At 37.3% G+C, this 18,094-nt stretch overlaps 13 protein-coding genes across 13 annotated transcripts; 9 read left to right on the plus strand and 4 right to left on the minus strand.

Moving 5' to 3' along the window:
* Window positions 1-357: 357 nt before the first annotated feature.
* Window positions 358-1,866, plus strand: FDP41_006282 (uncharacterized protein; the record flags this gene model as incomplete). The annotated part of the gene is made up of 1 exon (XM_044709900.1): window positions 358-1,866. One exon carries the CDS (start codon window positions 358-360, stop codon window positions 1,864-1,866), a length of 1,509 nt encoding a protein of 502 aa, XP_044559521.1.
* A 1,335-nt stretch (window positions 1,867-3,201) lies between these two features.
* Window positions 3,202-3,981, plus strand: FDP41_006283 (uncharacterized protein; the record flags this gene model as incomplete). The annotated part of the gene is made up of 3 exons (XM_044709901.1): window positions 3,202-3,422; window positions 3,480-3,729; window positions 3,817-3,981. 3 exons carry the CDS (start codon window positions 3,202-3,204, stop codon window positions 3,979-3,981), a joined length of 636 nt encoding a protein of 211 aa, XP_044559522.1.
* A 177-nt stretch (window positions 3,982-4,158) lies between these two features.
* Window positions 4,159-5,673, minus strand: FDP41_006284 (uncharacterized protein; the record flags this gene model as incomplete). Its single annotated transcript, XM_044709902.1, has 1 exon — window positions 4,159-5,673. One exon carries the CDS (start codon window positions 5,671-5,673, stop codon window positions 4,159-4,161), a length of 1,515 nt encoding a protein of 504 aa, XP_044559523.1.
* A 35-nt stretch (window positions 5,674-5,708) lies between these two features.
* FDP41_006285 (uncharacterized protein) lies at window positions 5,709-6,497 on the plus strand (the record flags this gene model as incomplete). Its single annotated transcript, XM_044709903.1, has 1 exon — window positions 5,709-6,497. One exon carries the CDS (start codon window positions 5,709-5,711, stop codon window positions 6,495-6,497), a length of 789 nt encoding a protein of 262 aa, XP_044559524.1.
* Window positions 6,498-6,528: 31 nt separating this feature from the next.
* On the minus strand, window positions 6,529-7,719 carry FDP41_006286 (uncharacterized protein; the record flags this gene model as incomplete). Its single annotated transcript, XM_044709904.1, has 1 exon — window positions 6,529-7,719. One exon carries the CDS (start codon window positions 7,717-7,719, stop codon window positions 6,529-6,531), a length of 1,191 nt encoding a protein of 396 aa, XP_044559525.1.
* A 130-nt stretch (window positions 7,720-7,849) lies between these two features.
* Window positions 7,850-8,476, plus strand: FDP41_006287 (uncharacterized protein; the record flags this gene model as incomplete). Its single annotated transcript, XM_044709905.1, has 1 exon — window positions 7,850-8,476. One exon carries the CDS (start codon window positions 7,850-7,852, stop codon window positions 8,474-8,476), a length of 627 nt encoding a protein of 208 aa, XP_044559526.1.
* A 108-nt stretch (window positions 8,477-8,584) lies between these two features.
* Window positions 8,585-9,342, plus strand: FDP41_006288 (uncharacterized protein; the record flags this gene model as incomplete). Its single annotated transcript, XM_044709906.1, has 2 exons — window positions 8,585-9,072; window positions 9,156-9,342. The coding sequence occupies 2 exons, from the start codon at window positions 8,585-8,587 to the stop codon at window positions 9,340-9,342; spliced, it is 675 nt and encodes a 224-aa protein (XP_044559527.1).
* Window positions 9,343-9,602: 260 nt separating this feature from the next.
* Window positions 9,603-11,285, plus strand: FDP41_006289 (uncharacterized protein; the record flags this gene model as incomplete). Its single annotated transcript, XM_044709907.1, has 6 exons — window positions 9,603-9,936; window positions 9,998-10,055; window positions 10,108-10,244; window positions 10,299-10,443; window positions 10,489-10,527; window positions 10,586-11,285. The coding sequence occupies 6 exons, from the start codon at window positions 9,603-9,605 to the stop codon at window positions 11,283-11,285; spliced, it is 1,413 nt and encodes a 470-aa protein (XP_044559528.1).
* Window positions 11,286-11,384: 99 nt separating this feature from the next.
* On the plus strand, window positions 11,385-11,784 carry FDP41_006290 (uncharacterized protein; the record flags this gene model as incomplete). Its single annotated transcript, XM_044709909.1, has 2 exons — window positions 11,385-11,534; window positions 11,590-11,784. The coding sequence occupies 2 exons, from the start codon at window positions 11,385-11,387 to the stop codon at window positions 11,782-11,784; spliced, it is 345 nt and encodes a 114-aa protein (XP_044559529.1).
* Window positions 11,785-11,878: 94 nt separating this feature from the next.
* Window positions 11,879-14,791, plus strand: FDP41_006291 (uncharacterized protein; the record flags this gene model as incomplete). Its single annotated transcript, XM_044709910.1, has 6 exons — window positions 11,879-12,203; window positions 12,272-12,674; window positions 12,727-12,782; window positions 12,852-13,916; window positions 13,986-14,225; window positions 14,277-14,791. The coding sequence occupies 6 exons, from the start codon at window positions 11,879-11,881 to the stop codon at window positions 14,789-14,791; spliced, it is 2,604 nt and encodes an 867-aa protein (XP_044559530.1).
* Window positions 14,792-14,876: 85 nt separating this feature from the next.
* On the plus strand, window positions 14,877-15,337 carry FDP41_006292 (uncharacterized protein; the record flags this gene model as incomplete). Its single annotated transcript, XM_044709911.1, has 3 exons — window positions 14,877-14,899; window positions 14,958-15,110; window positions 15,220-15,337. The coding sequence occupies 3 exons, from the start codon at window positions 14,877-14,879 to the stop codon at window positions 15,335-15,337; spliced, it is 294 nt and encodes a 97-aa protein (XP_044559531.1).
* Window positions 15,338-15,475: 138 nt separating this feature from the next.
* On the minus strand, window positions 15,476-16,535 carry FDP41_006293 (uncharacterized protein; the record flags this gene model as incomplete). Its single annotated transcript, XM_044709912.1, has 2 exons — window positions 15,476-16,221; window positions 16,397-16,535. The coding sequence occupies 2 exons, from the start codon at window positions 16,533-16,535 to the stop codon at window positions 15,476-15,478; spliced, it is 885 nt and encodes a 294-aa protein (XP_044559532.1).
* A 270-nt stretch (window positions 16,536-16,805) lies between these two features.
* Window positions 16,806-17,924, minus strand: FDP41_006294 (uncharacterized protein; the record flags this gene model as incomplete). The annotated part of the gene is made up of 1 exon (XM_044709913.1): window positions 16,806-17,924. The coding sequence occupies one exon, from the start codon at window positions 17,922-17,924 to the stop codon at window positions 16,806-16,808; it is 1,119 nt and encodes a 372-aa protein (XP_044559533.1).
* Window positions 17,925-18,094: the final 170 nt, after the last annotated feature.

The following is an 18,094-nucleotide window of genomic DNA, read 5'->3' on the forward strand; positions in this document are numbered from 1 at the left end:
ACCTCGAAGAAATTGAAAGCGAGAACTTTGGCTCAAAAATAGATGCCTGTTAAAATATTTTACAATGCGCAATGAATCCATGTTCCAGAAAATTCGACAAAAAAATAGCTCATCACTCTCTCGGAATTAGTCTTTTCGCTCTTAGCAAGAAGTGGTCTAACAACGTTCAACACGCGATAGCGGCTCTTGTGCGCACTTGTTATTTGAACAAATCTTGAACATTATTGCAAAACAGATTTTTGAATTTGAACCTTGAGCATTTGATCAAAATCTAGATTGAATTAATTTCAAAAGAAACTAAGAAATCGATAGCAAGCCTTTTAAGAAGATTGAATTAATTATCAGACTCCCAAAAACATGATCTCAACAGATAACAACGATAATAATAACAATACAGACTCTACAGAAAAAGGACAGGAGCAGATCGTAATGAACTTTGTGGTCGACGAAATTGTTAAACAAATGGATGGCCATGGTCGTTCAAGCTGCCCAGATTATGAAAGTTCTTCTTTTATGTCTTTACTCAAAGGAAGTGAAGTGAGAGAAAAAATCACACATGAAATATCCAAGTTTGTGAAGATCAAAATTGAATGTTCACCACATGGATTTCAGCACAACCAATTTTGTTCCCCTGCTCAAACAAAGTATTCATGCTATGTGAATGATGTCATTCGCGTTTCTGTGGTTTTTGATCACAAATTTTTGGATTCTATTGCATCAGAACAATCAGTCTCTCCCATTGCTGAAAGTTATTGTTCAAAGTTACTTGACAAATGTCAAGTTCAATTAATGTCATTCGTTGAAGGTTCAACACAAAACTCGAGTGAGAAAAACACAGCTGAAGAATTGAATATCATGATGGGAAAACTGGGTGACAAAACCAATGAGAATGAAAAGTTTGGCTCGTTTCATATCCCAAGACCTTCTCAAAAACGAGGAAAGAAGAAGGAAAAGTCTACCGTTAATACTGTGACCAAGAAGATTGGTTTTGTGCAATTGGTTCATTATGAATCTAGGAAAGTTTTGGCTCGTAGCGAGAACTTGTGGATAAGGTCAAAATCAAGAGAAGAAATGGAAACAAAGAAGAGAAGATCTGTTTTGTCTTCCAAAAAGAACAAGAAAAGAAAGACAAAAACAGAGCTATTAGACAAGGAAAACGAAGCTCATCATAATGCATTCATCCAAGAACCTCTCATGTCAGAACAATTTATTAAGGATTTCTTTGAAATGAATGGAACTAACAGCAGCAACGAGGAGGAAGAACAAGGTCAGCCTCCAAGACCAAACATTTCTGACCAGTCCCATACCAAAGCATATCTTGCGTCATCAGATGCTATCGATCTTAAACCAAAACTTTCAACTCTTCCCAGCCAAGACTCTTCGAATACCTCCAGCACCTCATTCAACAATGTCATCAATAGTAGTTCAGGCATCAACTTCAACAACATGGTCTATCCATTCTTCCCAACCTCAAATGTAACTTCTTACTTCCCTAATTGTCCCTCCAATTTTGTTCCAATCAATCCATGCTGCCACCTGATACCTGTAAATCCATTTTTCTTTGATAACTTTTCCAACCTCACCTCCTGCACCGATCTTCCTCAAGAAACCGATCACTTGTTTGAGTTTTCAGCATTCCCAGAAGATGATTGTGGTCTGAAACGTAAACGCAGTCAACTTACTCCAACAGACTTGTTGAGTGACACCACCTTTGATTTTGAATTAAGTCCCAAGTCTCTTGATGAAGAATCTGTTTGTGACGAGTTCCCAAGTCCTCTTTCGAGTGTTTTTGGAGAACTGAATTCACCATCGTCGAATCCTGCGTCTGCAACTTCAAACACTAGTTTTTGGGACATGTTCATGTAAAATAAATTGATTGAAACAACTTGTTGCCATAAATTCAAATTATTCTTTATGGTCTTGGATTTTTGACAAATTAGCTTTAAATGATCGAAAATCGAATTTGAACAACGTAGAACCAGCACTTAAAATCTCAAATACACTCTTGCATTGCTCTTCCAAACGTTTTACATATTCCTCTTCATCAGTAGCAAGCCAAAAACTGATCCTGATCATGCTCTTTCTGTTCGCCACAATGCATCCACATATATTATTGTCTAATCCGATAAAGTTTTCTCCAATGCACATGATACATGAGAACAGCCACCATTGGTCAGCTTCTTGTCTAGACTTTTTAGCAAAACTAAAAACCATTTCACCTCCATTAATACATTGCGGATCCTCCCATTCGGGTTTGATTCCGTCTCTCATTAAATAATATGTTGTACCTATTGGCAAGCATGATGGAGATCGTATATTGTTAAACAATCGCCAAAAATCCTCCACGGTGCTGAACGTTTTAACTTTTGTGAAAAAGGCTTTGTAGTTTTGTTCATTAATTTTACTTCTTGGGCTATGATACCACAGAGTCCATGGTGAATGTGTGGTATGAAATTCTTTTTGGTTGTTCATGATGTTTGAGTATATTATAGTATGATGGATTTAATTATCGTTAATTTGCAGAGTATGATGGAGTTAATTTTCGGGTGGATGATGGGGTTGTAGTGCGGGCTTTGAAATCCGAGAACTCTTGTGGTTGTATTTTTTAATTTCTGTTTTTGAAAGAAGTTTTATATAATTCGTTTCTGTCTATCACCCTCTTGTCCATTTTCTTTCTTGGCTTCCTGAACTCGTTACCATATGCTCCTTTGTACACCACTTTCGTTTTGTGGAAATTCCATTCTTCCGAGTAAAGAAAGTTAATTTTCTTAATGGCGTAAAATTAAATTTATTATTGGAAAAAATTGTATGCACCCACTCGATATAGTACAATCCAAATTTGTACCTCTACTGCAAACATAGAGGCTCTATTAATACACCCATCAGAGCAATGAGTGAGAAGTGATTTCCTTCTGAATACTTCGATTGTTCAGCGATCAAGGCTTGACTATGCAACAAAATTAAAATTTCAAGAAAAAAATTCTGAGAGCGCATCGTTGAACTGCACGCTCTAACCATCAATTCATTCTCAATAACGACAACTATTTTATATATCCGATACATTGTATTTGCATTTGAATACATTGCCTTCATATATATACCTTTCCTTCTCTTACTTTCCCATAATAATTTTTACTTTCCATCTTCTTTGAATTATTAATATCAACATTCCGTTTATTAGCTTACAAATTTAAAATCATCATGATGACTACAGATAAGAAATATAAGGATGAAGAACCTCTCACCGATCATCAAAGCGAAGGTGAAAATTACAATGAAGAGGAGGAATCAGCGGAAAAGCATTTTCTTGAACATACTTGGACGCTTTGGTATCACAATCCTCAAGCTAAATTGAACGAACAAAATTACTCTCAATTTTTCAATGAAGTTTATACATTCTCAGATGTTGAAACATTTTGGAGGTTTGTGTTAAGTTACGGATTTGTTATTGTTATATTCGGCATGGGTTTTACGAGTAGTGTGTTTAATCATATCCGAGGACCAAGTGATATCACCACTGGTACCACTTACTTCTTATTAAAGGAAGGTATAAAGCCTGAATGGGAGGATCCAAAATGTATCAATGGAGGAGATTGGGTTTACAGTTTTCCGAGGAAATTCAACAATGCTGATCAGTATTGGCTTGATCTGGTCATGTTTTGCGTCGGAGAAAGTTTTACATATTCAGAAAATCTACTGGGGTGCTGTGTTGCAAATAGAAAGAATCAGGTATGTATTTTGGGAATGTTTGCAAACAAACAAATTGCATGTTAAACCAATCATATTCGAATGAACGCACTTGAAACATGTTTTTAGATCCGTATAAATTTGTGGGTTAACACGCTAGATGAAACGATCGTGAAAAAATTTGGCGAACAACTTAAATACGAAGCTCTAAAGCTTAACCCGTCAGTCACAATTGATTTCAAATCTTTTAGAGACCAACTTGATGGAAAAAAGACAATTCTTCAGACAGTTTAATTGTAAATGGACATTCATGCTTAGTGGCTGATCGTTGTTATGATCTGATGAAAGATACCGTGTCAGTCACAATAGAATAAAACTCCAAAAACAATATAAAATTGGCAATACCAATTGAGGAATTTTGCAAATTACCATGTTAAGTCTAATCAAAATTGAGGAATTTCTTTATTTATATTAAACGGCTTCAATGATTTGAAAATTCTTTTTTCCAAGCCGTAAAACAGCAATCGTGCCTCCTCCAGCTACAAAATCATCGCTTGTTAAAATGTACTTGGGATCTTGTTGTCTTTTGTAATTAATGTAAAATCCTCCATTTTTGATCAGCTTGCTCAGTTCAGCCTTGGATGGACCAAGCTTAAGTGACACCGCAATGTCAACTATGGATTTAGAAAGAAGTTCTGAACGAGGCAGTTGGGAGCTAGGGGAATCCTTCATTAACGTTGATATTTCTTTCTTAGACAGACTCCTGAGTATATTTAACGCCTCTTCTTCACTTCCGGATCCATAAAGCAACTGAGAACATTTCTTAACACACTCCAACTGATCCGTGCCATGAATTTGTTGAGTCAGTTGGTCGGCTAGTATTTGTTGGGCAATTCTCTTCTCCGGTTGTTTTTTGTGCTCATTCATTATTTGCTCAATTCCATCTACAGAAACAAATGTCAACACTTTCAAAAGTTTTTCAACATCTGCATCCTGAACTCTCATAAAGTACTGGTAAAAATCAAATGGTGATGTCATTTCAGGATTTAACCAAACAGCATTTCCCATTGATTTGCCAAATTTTACTCCGTCTGCAGTTGTGAGCAACGGTATCGTCATTCCACTGCATGATATTTGGGACATCTCAGGATTCATTGTCTGCTTTTTCTTGATAAACTCCAGTCCACTTGTGATGTTTCCCCATTGGTCAGAGCCTCCAATCTGAAGTCTCACATTATTTGAATTAAATAGATAATAGAAATCATAGCTTTGAAATAAACTGTAAGAAAATTCAGTAAATGTCATTCCTGCATTTTCAGCATCAGCATTTTCCAATCTAGACTTCACACTCTCTAATCTGAGCATGTTTGTGATTTGGAAATATTTACCAACATTTCTTAACAGGTCAATCATCTTCATTTCTCCTAACCAATCTGCGTTATTAACGACCGTAACATTGCTGGTATTTTCTGACGAAAAAAAGGCGTTCATTTCTCTTTTCAATCCTTCAATATTGCCAGAAATTATGTCCTCATCTAGAAGTGGCCTTTCTGTTTTCCTGCCACTTGGATCTCCAATTCTTCCTGTTGCACCACCAACGAGACAATAAATATGTACCTTGTTTGGCTCAAAAGCTTTTTGAAATCTCTTTAAAGTTTGTAAAACCAACAAATTTCCTACATGTAGTCCGGATGCTGTCGGATCAAACCCAGCATAAATTCCAATGGGTTTCTTTTGATTACCTGGCTGGCCATTTGCCATTTCATTCACTAATTGTTCAAAACCAGATGTGGCATCATTAAGTACTCCTCTTGTTTTGATATCTCGGATGAAATCCGTTGGTGAGGATGGAAACAAAGTTGTTGAAATGGATTGGTGGAAAAATCTTGGAAAAGCCTCCGACGAGAATAACACAGGTGGCTTGGAACTCTTTGAGACGAGTCTTTTGAAATGTTGAGAAGAAGGCTTTGAAAGAAACGTTTTCATTTTTTTCAATTTTTCCTTTTTGAAGAACTGAAAAAATGCTTCTTCGTCTCTGTATTTTAGATATTTCCGATCACAAGACCCTCTTTGAAGATGAATTATTCAAGAAATACATGTTCCAAGAATCTTTCTCTCAGTGTACATCGTTTCATGTGGCACAAAACAAGTGGCCAGGAGATTCCGATGATGATGCTAATGAAAATTCCAATCGTACGATCACAGAATATTTATTGAAACATTTTGATGCCATTTTAATTACAGGAAGTGAAGATTGTTGCATGGATGATTCCTTATGCTATATCAAAAAATTATGTAATTTAATTAGAAATTTAGTGGATATTAATTTCCCAATTTTAGGAATTTGTTTCGGTGCTCAAGTGATTATTCGAGCATTGTTTGGAAACAATAGCGTTGCTCATTTAAAGGATCTTGGAAAGGAACCAGAATTTGGATATATTGCATTAGAGCTAACAAAAGAAGGAAAAGAATGTGGGTTATTTGATGGTATTGAACAAGTGCAAGAAGGAGTTGGTTTTTATTCATCATCTTCCCATTCAGATGCATTTCTTTTAACAGACGACAACACTCAAGTTGAAAGGATCATCAAATCTCGACATTGGGAAAATCAAGGTTATAAAGTAAAGAACAAGATGTGTTTTGGACTTCAATTTCATCCAGAGATGGATGCACATACTTCAAATGAAATATTTAAGAATGTCACAACAATACCTATCAAGTATGATGACAATGTACATGAACCTGATATGACTTTTGGAGTGAAAATTGCGAAAAACTTTGCTAACATGGTATTGCAAAAAATCAATTGATAAAACCAATGGAATAGTAAATATTTAATTTCTAGCGGGTGTTTCTTCCGTATTGAGGGCCATAATCTCGACTTTCTCTAGGACGATTTTCAAAATGATCACGTGAGGTTGATTTATCAGAAGGCTTATCTGTTGTTCTTCCATAATTTCCATATTGAGGTCGGTTATTGATATATGGTCCACTTCTTCCGTAAGTTGATTGTGCTCTAGGAGGTGGAATTTCGATTGGAACACTAGGTGGAGGACCACCATAAGTAGGTGGATGTCCATAATAAGGAGGAGGAATTCTTCCATAGTAAGGTGGTGGAATTGAATGTGGCTGAGGTGGAGGAGAGTCGTGACGTACTGGAGATGGGTATGGCTGATATCTATTATTGTTGGAATATGAATAAGATCTTCCACTACTGCCACGTTGAGGAGGTGTGCTGGTTCTTGGTCCATAAGTGGGAGAGGTTGACCTAGGAGGTGGTCCATATCTGCCAGCTGAAGATGGTGGATGGCTTGAAGGAGAATCTGAATATGAAGAGGTTGCTGTTACTGGAGAAGAAGCATCATACCCGTCAACATTGGATGGAGGGTGTCTTGCGTGGTAATCTGTTGAAGGTGGTACTCCATCTCGAGAATATCCATAGTTGCCACGATCACCACGATCGCTGTAATAAGATGATGATCCTCTGCTGTGAGAATAATTATCGGATGAAGGATAAGAAGAGTCATGATATGATCCTCCACCACGCGAACCTCTTCCTCTAGCACCTCCTCGTTTCTTGAGCATCTTTTGGTAATCGTCTCGTTTCATTCCACCATCCTTTCCTCTTCCGTACTGTCGACCTTCGAAAAAGCCTGTATCGATCGCAATCTTCAATGCACGATTATTTAGTTTACACCCACGACAATACTTGACGCAATCCTCGGCATCGGATCTGTGATAGAATTCAACAAAACAAAATCCACACGGCGTATGAGTATTTCTGTTGAGTCCCATGATCACCCTTTTAACTTCTCCACACTTTTCGAACAATTCATATATTTGTTCTTCCTTTGTATAAAAACTTAAATTTTCAACATAAATTGTGGAGGACTGAGAAAGAGCCTTCTCAAAATCCTCTTCGTTTCCGCCTTCATTTACGTAGTGTTTGAGCAAGTAATCATATTCTCGTTTGCTGCCGTAAAAGAATAAATGTTTGGGTGGCCGATGAGCAGCTTCGATGAGATGAGCCATTTTTTTCCTTGAAGAAGGAGAGTGGAGAAGGAACAGAGGCTTTGCAAATGACCAGTCAAGAAAAAAACACCTCAAAACGCAACTCGTCTCTTATTTGAAGTACGATCGTCTACTTGAATATTCCTCCATCATGAAAAGCCTCGCATCCGTACAGAATCAAAAGGGAGTTTCATCTTTGAAGAAACCTTACTTTTTATTAAAGAGAAAACGAGAACCTTGCGAGGAAAGAAACCAAATGTTCAACAGTGTTGATAACCAAGGACACGAGGATGTCTATTGTAGCTCTGAAGATGAGATGCAAGAAGAGCCTGTTTATGGTACTACGTCGGATACTTCTGAGTGCGAAGTGGACTCCCAATGCGAAGATGTCTCCTCTAGCGATGAAGAATCTAGATCTCTCTCCAAAGAATTGTTATTTAAGGTTCGTGAAAGTAAAAAACGCATGTCGTCCTTCGTAGAGGAGCTACAGGAAAGAATTACAAGCGGGCAACTTGCAGAACAATCCAAGAGTTATATCCGAATGATGAAAAAAGAATCAGGTCAACTGAAGAAGGACGAAACCAATTCTCGAAGGAAGAATGAGGTCAACCCTTTCAAAATCTCAACAAAAAAGACGCACACCTCTACTCGAGTTGAGAAGGAAGATGTTTCCAAGAAGGGGTCCACTCATCTAGAGTCTACCCTCTCCCACATCGGCAAGACACTCTCAACCCTTGTGGCGGAACTGAAACAATTAAGAAATCAACTTCAGGAATGAACCTTCGATGAATTTCAAATTCAAAATAAAAATAACCTTCGCCAGCAGCTCTCAAAAAGAAACAACCAGCACACTTGAAAGACCATCATATCCCTAACGAGCATCAGAATGACAAAGAAAGGAGGAAAAACAGCAGCTAGTCTCAAAAAATCATCATCTGGAAATTATGAATACAATCCAAAACGAAACGTCATTGACGTGATCCCGGATTTAACACCAGTTGTCACCTTGCCTCCGTTGCCTTCCGATCGGAAGAACATTGACCCAGTTCAATATCGAGGTCCGAGCGATTATAGTAATTGGCTAATTCCTAATCATGTTTGTGTTGGAGGTTATCCACGATCTAAAGAAGTAGATTCTATTGTTTCAAGTGGTATTTCAACGTTTGTTAACCTGGTGGAAGACGATGAAGAGTTGAGATGCGGACCTTTTTACTATGATCATGCATCTCGAAAGAGTACTTTACCAAAATTAAATTATGTAACCTTCCCAATTCGTGACAAGAACATTGCAGAGGATGACAAAGTGAAAGAACTTGTACAGCTATTGAGAAGTTTAGTCATGAGAGGAGAAAAATTATACATTCATTGTGTAGGGTAAGTGTGTCAGTGTCCTTCTGGTTTGCGTGTGATGAATCTAACGTGATATCTTGCTATGCATCCATCTATTTTCAATTCAGTGGTCATGGACGAACGGGAACCATCGCTTCACTGTTGTTGGGAAATTTGTACAACCTGCCTGCCTATGACTCGTTGCACTGGGTTCAAGCTTTCCACGATGTCAGAACTGTTACGAATGGGCGAAAATCTCCAGAATCTACAATTCAAAGAGACCAAGTTTTCAGACTATTGAGCGACAATAAATAATTATTATTATCCTCTTGAAGAGAGTCGCCCAACATCAGTTGGATCACCAGTGTTGCGCAATCCTCAGATCAACAAAAGAACCCAAACAAAAAAATTCCCTCAATCCCTCAATATCCCCCTCAAGTGCGCACTTGTGAGAGTTGTTGTTCAAGGCATTCGGAACAACAACAAGGTTCTCAACATTCGTCTTTTGAGCCAAATCTTCTGAATGGAAAACCATGCAGAAGGTTATTAATAGTCTTGTCAAGAACTCACAAAAAATGATTGCTTCCGGAACCATGGGTTCATCTCATTCTTCTTGTGCTTGTGCTGCTAAACGGTTAACATCCTCCTCGTCTTGTCCGGAACAACATGGATCATCTTCAACAAAGCAAGAATCTGCAACCATCAACAAGTCCTCCACCGCCGTTCTAAACGGTACCACAACTCTCAACAATGAAAGACAAGGCTTCTACCAGAGAGAGTTGCCTGTGAGTTGTATTGCATTTGCTTCTTCGGAGGGAAGGAAAATATTTGAAGAAAGTATGAATGAAGGAAATTTACATTCTTTTTATCCTTTGATTGAACAATATCATACGCAATCCGAGCCAGCATGTACGTTATTTTAATAGATAATATCTAAAAAAATTATTGAGATACTAAATGATCATGTTAGACTGCGGATTAGGAACTTTGGTCAATGTCATGAATGCACTTAAAATTGATCCTAAAAGGTTTGTTGATGATGAGGATTTCGAACAAATTTATTCAATGAAAAATTCTTAGAGTATGGAAATATCCTTGGAGATGGTTCTCAGAAGACATTTTTGATTGTTGTGTTCCTCTTGAAATTGTGAAAAAAGAAGGGATTACTTTACGACAGTTCAGCTGTTTAGCTAAATGCAATGGAGCTGCCTGCCAAAGTAAGTTTGATATTTTAAGGAATGCATGAAAAATGTTACACGAATTTATACTAGTTTTCAGACCTCAAGAGACTTGCTTAGATGATTTTCGAAATGCTATTATTCAATCTATTAAATCTAACGATTTTGAAAGCAAGACATTGGACCCATCATTCATTGTTGTCAGCTATGATAGAGCAACGTTAGGACAAACTGGGAGGTATGTTTTGCAGGAATTGTTTTATATCTAAAAAATTTTGTACAGTGGACATTTTTCTCCCATTGCTGCCTATAATGCAAAGAGGTAAGCGACCTTTGTATTATTGGTCAAGATCATTATCATTTCTGTGTGACAACAATAGAGACATGGTGTTAATTCTTGATGTTGCAAGGTTCAAGTACCCTCCTCACTGGATTTCATTAGAAAAGATGTGGGAAGCTCTTTACCCAATTGACAGTGCTACTGGCCTTTCTCGAGGATTTATCATTATCAAAAGAGACAATGTCCAAAAAGAGGATCAGACAATTTGCTACAGAGTGGTTTTGCGAGAAAAATGGTCAGAAACGCTTTCTAAGCTGTTAACATTTACCAGAGCCATTACTGAAGCATATAAGAAAAAAGTTCAGAGTGAATCTTTACTCGACACAACACCTATTGATATTAGCCAATTCTGTCATAGCATAGTTCAAATACTGAGCGGATCAATTTATGAAGTTTTGGAGCCACTGCTCACACTTGACAATAACATCTCTGATGAGTTGAAAAAGCTATGGAACCAAAATATGAATAATATATTCACAGACTTGAGAGAAACGCAAATATTCAAAGAAATTTCCAAGTTTGAGCCGGATAGAACAAAAGCTATTATGATTTCTGTACTCATGATAAGTATGCCATCTCAATTATTTGAGGAAATCCCATTAAGATTAGCCCATGAGAAAATTAAGTCTCCGCTTGACTATGTGTGCAACTCGAATTGCTGTAAAACAATTCTTGAATCTAACATTAATCAAATTTCTACCCAATTGAGAGCATTGCTGGAATTGAGTCTGGAAAAGTAGCCAATTATTTTCTTAATTAAAAGATTGCTCACCCATTCAGAAGATCGGCAATCAATGAAGTTGATTCAAATAAAGGCTGTCTTTTTTTCATTTAAAAAAATGGTGAACAAGGTCAAGGCTGCCACCGATGAGTTATGGCAACTGTATAACAAGGCCATTACTGAACAAGATATGGAAATTACTCGGAAAGATGATCAATACCTCAAAGTATTGCAAGAGTCAGATGCAAAGATGTGTAAACGTATGGAGGTAAGTGGATCATCACGCGTTCAAGAAGGCTTATTGTTTGATCACGAAATTCTAGCTATGCGACAAGCAAATCACTGAATTAAAGGAATTAATGATCAAAGCCTATGAAAGGGATGTAGCCATGCTACGAAACTTGAAAACTCTTTTTCAAACGGAAAAAGACAAGATCATTAAAGAGATGACTCTCTCATCGGAGCAGGTAAATGAAACATTCAAACCACTAGAGAAGTACTTTTCAATGATAAAGTAGCACATTAATGTGATAGCAGTTAGCCGCAAGTTCTTGTTTGAGGTATCGAGCCTTGTGTTGCTCCAAGTTTACCCTTAGAGTCAACCTCAAAAAAATGTCTTCCAAAACGTTAAGCTTGTTTTCCTCTGATTTGTACTCTTCCGATGAGGATGAAGACCTAATAAACACCAGCAATAACCATAACTCCTCATTGCTGAGCCAGCCCTCAGAAAAGCCTGAACAGGAACCATCTTCTCATCTTACGCAAAGTAATGTCCAAGATCCAGAACAGGAAGATAACAACGTATTAGAAACTAGTGTGGTTCTCTCTCTATGCTATCAAAAGGGAAGACTTGGAGTTGCATCTTTTGATTCGAATACTGGAGAGTTGTGGTGTGGTGAAACCAACGAAAATTCATTGTTTGAAGCGACAGAGTACGGTATGTTGTGTTCCTTTGACCTTTGAATTGGTGCATTTAAATACAATAACACTGTTTTTGCTTGATAGTCAAGTATGAAGTAAAGCCTAATCTCATCCTTGTACCTTCAAGAACAGAGAATTCATTCATAAAAAATGTAAAGAAGCCGATTGAAGGAGCGAAAGAGCAAGTCGAGGTTAGGCTTCTCAAAGCGTCCGACTTTGCACACGATAATTCAACCAAAAAGCTTCAATTATTGGAACAAGTAATGATGAATGATTTGCCAGATCGGGCCGAAACTGCCATCGGAGAGGAACCACAAAGAAAGAACTCCATATTTGATTTTTCGTCTTTGCACTTGGAAGAGAATCATCAAACTGTGAGAGCTCTCGGAGGTCTATTGTCATTTCTCCAAAGCAACAGATTGTCCTATGGTGAGATTGATGACGTAGAGGTGTTGAAGAATATCAAAACCATCACAAATTTCAAATTGTATGTTTTGGATATTTTGTTTTGTGTTTGATTTTAACAAGCAGCTGGTCAGTGATGGATTTGTTCAGTTAGACATGAACACTTTGAAAGCATTGTCTATCTTCAGCTGTAAGTTGAGGTTTTTAATATCATTGAAGTCCAAATAGTCAAATATTTGCATCTTGTTCTGTTCAACAGTGGAAGTACATCCTTCGACAGCTATTCTTTCAGGCCGACCTAAAGAAGGTCTTTCATTGTTTGGTATCATGAACAAGACCAAATCATCCGTTGGTAAAGATCTACTAAGGCAATGGTTTTTAAAACCGGTGATGGATGTAAACATTATTCAAAAGAGACATGACGCTATAGATTTCTTTAACAAATTCACAATGGACGTTCTTGATGAAATTAGGGAAAACTTGAAATATGTGAAAAATACCAAAAGAATTCTTGCACGGATGAGAGAGGCAAAGGCCACTGTCAATGATTGGAGCAATTTGTACAAGACCTTATATTGCTGTAAAAACATTTCAGAAATACTCTTTGAAATGGCAGAAAATTCAAAAGTAGATGTTATAGAGGAGTTTTTGAGCTCATGTAATCAACCTGTTGTCAAAGTGTTGCAAGCCATCTCTAAGATTGTTGATTTTAAAGAATCTAGAACTCAAAACCGTTTGGTCATTATGTCAGGAGTAAATTCAGAACTTGACAACCGAAGACAAACCTACGAGTCGCTCGATACATTTCTTGACCTTGTTGCGCAACAAGAATCAGGCTCCTTACCTCAAGATTTTCCCTTCTCTTTTAAGGCTGTTTACTACCCTCAACTTGGATTTCTACTAGTGGTCGATAAGACACCAGAAGCAAACAATTTTGAGAATTTTGAAGATCATGGCTTGAGATTTCATTTTGCTTCAGATCGATCTCTGTACTTTAAGAATGCAACGATGGACGAGTTGGACAGCGAAGTAGGGGATATTCACCATCTCATCATTGAACAAGAAACATCTATTGCTGTTAAACTAGAAAAATATGTTCTTCAATTTCAAGATCAAATTAACAAGCTTAATGACGTTTGCGCAAAACTGGACTGTATCTTGTCTCTGACAGTATGCAGCACTGATTTCAATTTGTCAAGGCCAAGAATGGTACAAGAGCCCATATTGAAAATTATTGAAGGAAGAAATATTCTTCAAGAGCTGACAGTCGACACCATCATTCCCAACGATACGAATTTAAGTGAATGCATTCAGATAGTTACAGGTTAGTTTTGACAATGGTTGTTAATCAAACTTGCATAATTTTCATTACTTTGACTTTTCGCACATGCAGGGCCAAACAATTCTGGTAAAAGCTGTTACCTCAAACAAGTCGGTTTAATTGTATTCATGGCACACATTGGATCATTCACACCAGCCTCTCAAGACTCTGTCATTGGCATTACAGATAGAATAATGACAAGAATTCAATCCCAAGATAGTATTAGTGTGAATCAGTCAACTTTTGCCATTGATTTACTTCAAATGAAAGGAATGATCGACTATTCCACACCTCGCTCACTCTTGCTGATTGGTAAGTGAAATCAAAAGAAATTCATCAAAATATATCTACCATCATAACTAGATGAATTTGGGAAAGGTACTCTTGCTCTGGATGGAATTGCCCTTTTATCATCCATTTTAAAAAGCTTTCAATCTAGAAAACAGCCACCTCGAGTGATTGCCACCACTCATTATGTTGAAATGTTGCAGTATAACCTTATTGATTACAAAAACAAAAATATTCAATTCATGACCATGGATGTTCATATTGACAAGTCCAATAATAATGAAGATCAAATGTTGGATGAATTTGAAGTTCCCAATGCAGAAGACTTGGTATTTCTTTACAAATTGAAACCAGGAAAAATTATTCCAAGTTATGGCATTACGGTAGCATCTTTGGCTGGACTTCCAGACCATATTATTCACAGAGCAAAGATTGTCGCAGATAACATCTCCAAAGGAAAACAAATCAAACCCATTCGTGAGAATTCGAAAGGAAAACTCTTCAAGGAGCTCTATGAGAAATTTATGGCTCTTGATGTGAATCAAGAACAAAGTATTTCAGAGCTATTCACTTTTGTCAAGTCTATTTAAAGGGTTGTTTCTGCCCTCAGAGTTTCTTCTCTTTTTCACCCTCATTTGGTTCGGGTGGATGACATGCAATTTCGAAAAGAAAAAAATGCAAGTCAAGATCGAGTTCAGGTATGTGTGATGGATTTATCAACGAATAGCCAACATGTATTGACACCCATCAAAACAGTGGTGGATGTGAATTGCTATTTGAGAATAAAACTTCATTGACGATTGTCAATTTGGAGGAAGGAACAACAATGCAACAATTAATTTTATTGTTGAGAGACAAGTACTTGAAGGAAAAACCTGAATTGTTTATGAATAATGAAAACACATCAATGTAAGTGAAACTGACGAAGAGATGAAGGTAGTATTCATCAATTCCGATCATGTTATACGGTTGTTTAAAATTATTTTCAATTTATTTTAATGTGGAAATGATGAAATAGCCGACCTGGTATCTTAGTCATCATCAATGACACTGATTGGGAGCTTGTCGATGAATTACAATATAAAATTCAAGACAAGGACAACATTGTATTCATCTCAACTCTACACGGAGGATAATTGATTTAAATAACTTTAAAATATATTATTGAATTATTATAATAAGAATTATGCTTGTGTTAATTTTGGAAAACAACCTCTTTTCCAAAAGCAGAATATTCCACACACGACTTTTCATGATTGCCAACATGGTATTTATTATTGCATATACCAACCATGAGAAACAATCAAGGATTGTCCAGTCATTGCATTAGTAGGATGAGCAGCAAAGAACAAACAAGCTTGTGCAACATCTTCAATCGTAGTAAACTCTCCATCCACAGTATCCTTCAACATGATATTCTTCACCACTTCTTGTTCTGTAATTCCAAATTCCTTTGCTTGTTCAGGAATTTGCTTCTCAACCAAAGGAGTCAAAACAAATCCAGGACAAACCACATTCGCTGCGACACCCTTCTTTGCTCCTTCCTTAGCAACAGCTCGACATAATCCCAAAACACCATGTTTGGCCGAAACGTAAGGAGCCTTCAATGGTGAAGCCAACTTGGAATGTACACTTCCAATGTAAATGATTTTACCATGTTGTTGTTCGTACATTTGCTTTAAGGCTTCACGGGTGCACAAAAAGGCAGCATCCAAATGAACGGAAACAATCCTTCTCCAATTATCAAAGGACAACTTATCAATTGGATCAATATGTTGGACTCCGGCATTGCAAATCACAACATCTACCGATTTGCCATAGTGAGATTTAATTTGAGAGAAGGAATCCACCACTACCTGTTCTTTGGTAACATCCATGGCCAAAGCTAAATGTTGAGAGGAGTTTTGGAGAGATTTGATCGTGTCTTGAGCAGCTTGAAGATTTAAATCACCCACAACGACTTTTCCTCCTTCCTTTGCGAAGAGTTGGGCAACACCTTTACCGATACCACTTCCAGCACCTAGATGGTGTGTTTGGATGAATCATTATTATTTGCAGTGAGATTGATGATGAGATTCATTGGTGGATTGATTGATTGAATATAAAATTGTGAGCCACATGATGATCATCATTTCCGTGATGAATGTTACAAATGTCAATTCAAACTTCATAATAGGATATTCATCATAACATACCAGTAACAAGACAGACCTTTCCTTCCAACTTGCCAGCCATTGTTGTGGCTTGACTTGTAGAGAAGAATCTTTGGGTGTTGGTCTTTGGAGTGATATTGGAAAGCTTGTGAGTTGTGTTGAGGATGCAACGCTTGAACATTTTTTGTGGTGTGAATAACAGCGCAAGCATGAATTGAGCGAAAACAAAAGCGAAAATCTCCAAAAATTCGCGAAAATTGTTTTGGACCAAATGCAGAAGGTTCAAAAGGATCATCACTGGAGACCACCAGAGAATGCATGCAACGAGTGGACATAAATCGGGTCTGAATTTCACTCACACAGGGTTCATAGATTTATTGGGAAAGAGAAATGATGGATGATATGGAAATGTGCAGTTTGTTTCTCTGCACAAATGGAAAAGGTAAATGATTTACAAAATGTTCTTGAGCTCGTCTTTCTGTTTGTTAGAGAGTGAAGTTGGGAAAATAACGTTAAATTCAATATAGAGGTCTCCCTTTTGAGCTGGGTTCTCCTTTCTCGGCATTCCTTCTCCCTTCATTACTCTGACACTGTTTGGAATGATGATATCATCAATCTTGATTTGTAAATTTCTGTCATCCAAATGTTTGATAGTTTTTACAAGTCCTGTCAAACTTTCTTTAAGTGTAATGTCCATTTTCATCTTCAAATCATCTCCAACTCTGGTAAAAACAGGGTGTGGCTTAGATTTGATAACGAAAATTAAATCTCCACTGCGATGAGACTTGGTGGCATCTCCTTCACCATAGAATACAATCTCTTCACCTTCTTTCATACCTCTATCAATCTGAATTGTCAAGGCAGTTGCTTTTTGAATAACGTCGAAACGATTTTTACACTCTTCACAATTGTTTTCAGTCATTCTCTTCATTTGTCCATTAATAATCATCATTCGAATGACCTTATTTCTACATTCACATTTTTTAGGTTGAGCTCCACTCTCATGTGCGGTTCTTACTCTCTTGAATGTCATGAGCTTTCCATTGTAAAGATTTTCCAAGGTAACTTCAAGTGGAATTCTCAAATCTTGACCTTTGAACTCATCTTCTTCCTCTTGACTATCATCACCACCTCCAAAATTGAAATGGAAGCCACCTCCAAAGAATTCGGAGAAGATATCCATTCCGCCACCAGGGTGACCTCCTCGTTCTTGTTGCTTGAGACCCTCTTCTCCATATCTGTCATAGATTTGTCTCTTTTTCTCGTCCGACAATACCTCGTAGGCATGAGAAATTTGAGCATACTTTTTCTGTGCTTCATCTTTATCAGCTCCTTTGTATCTATCAGGATGATACTTCATCGTGAGTTTTTTAAAGGCTCGTTTAATTTGATCCTGACCAGCATTCCGAGGAACGTGTAAAATTTCATACAAATCGGAGGCCAAGCAAGAACCTGCTAATATCAGCAAGACGATAAAAAGTGAGGCTGCCAATACGATTCCGAGAAACCTTCGTGATGATGAAGATATCGACATGTGAGGTGAAGATAACATCAAAGAGGATAAAGTCATTTTTTTTTTCTTCTTTTCGGAATCAACATCTGTTGGACAAACACGTGTTTCGATCGGTGGTGAGTACCTTTATCGCGATCACTCAATAGTAGAAGATACATATGTTACTTGGACAACACTTAAAGCTTTAAAGGAGTAAATGGACAAAGGGATGAAGTCTTTAATGATGA

This window comes from Naegleria fowleri (assembly GCF_008403515.1).
Source record: "Naegleria fowleri strain ATCC 30894 chromosome Unknown tig51, whole genome shotgun sequence".
In the NCBI taxonomy this organism is placed as follows: Eukaryota; Heterolobosea; class Eutetramitea; order Acrasida; family Naegleriidae; genus Naegleria; species Naegleria fowleri.